The sequence below is a fragment of the Dipodomys ordii genome, unplaced genomic scaffold, assembly GCF_000151885.1.
Source record: "Dipodomys ordii isolate 6190 unplaced genomic scaffold, Dord_2.0 Scaffold279, whole genome shotgun sequence".
In the NCBI taxonomy this organism is placed as follows: Eukaryota; Metazoa; Chordata; class Mammalia; order Rodentia; family Heteromyidae; genus Dipodomys; species Dipodomys ordii.
In genome coordinates, this window is record NW_012267495.1 from 104,631 (window position 1) to 105,067 (window position 437).

The window sequence follows — 437 nt, forward strand, 5'->3', positions numbered from 1 at the left end:
GAATCACAGGAAACAGCTGCCACATTCAGCTTATTGATTGAGATGAGGTCCTCAAAATCATTCTTCTCTCCTCCTCCCAAGTCTCTAGGATTACAGGCATGAGTAGCTGTGCCAGGTGTTTTCCCTCTTGTTTACAAAACAAATTCCGACTCTGTGAATCCTGGAAACTTTGTCCTTAGTTTCATGGGGTCACCAGGGTCCCTGAGCTTCGTCAGGATCAAATACTGGTCCACACTGCAGAGCCATTTTTGCTTCCACTGTGATACTCTGTTCATTCTTAAAGTCCCAGCAGAGGACTGGAGACATCACAGAGGAGTGCGGGTCATGAACACAGGAGAGATTCTGTCACACTGTGGACACAGAGGCAGGGCAGACAGCAGGAGAGCAGCCCTGGGCTCTGTGTGCAGCTGCTCCTGAGCTGACCTGGCTCCAAGCTG

At 50.1% G+C, this 437-nt stretch overlaps 1 gene segment (V, D, J or C); it reads right to left on the minus strand.

The window, feature by feature from the left end:
• Positions 1 to 189: 189 nt before the first annotated feature.
• LOC106001248 overlaps positions 190 to 437 on the minus strand; it is a 1,847-nt gene continuing 1,599 nt past the window's right edge. Inside the window, 1 exon segment of the V gene segment in view lies at positions 190 to 296. Within this exon segment, the coding sequence occupies positions 190 to 296 (107 nt within the window).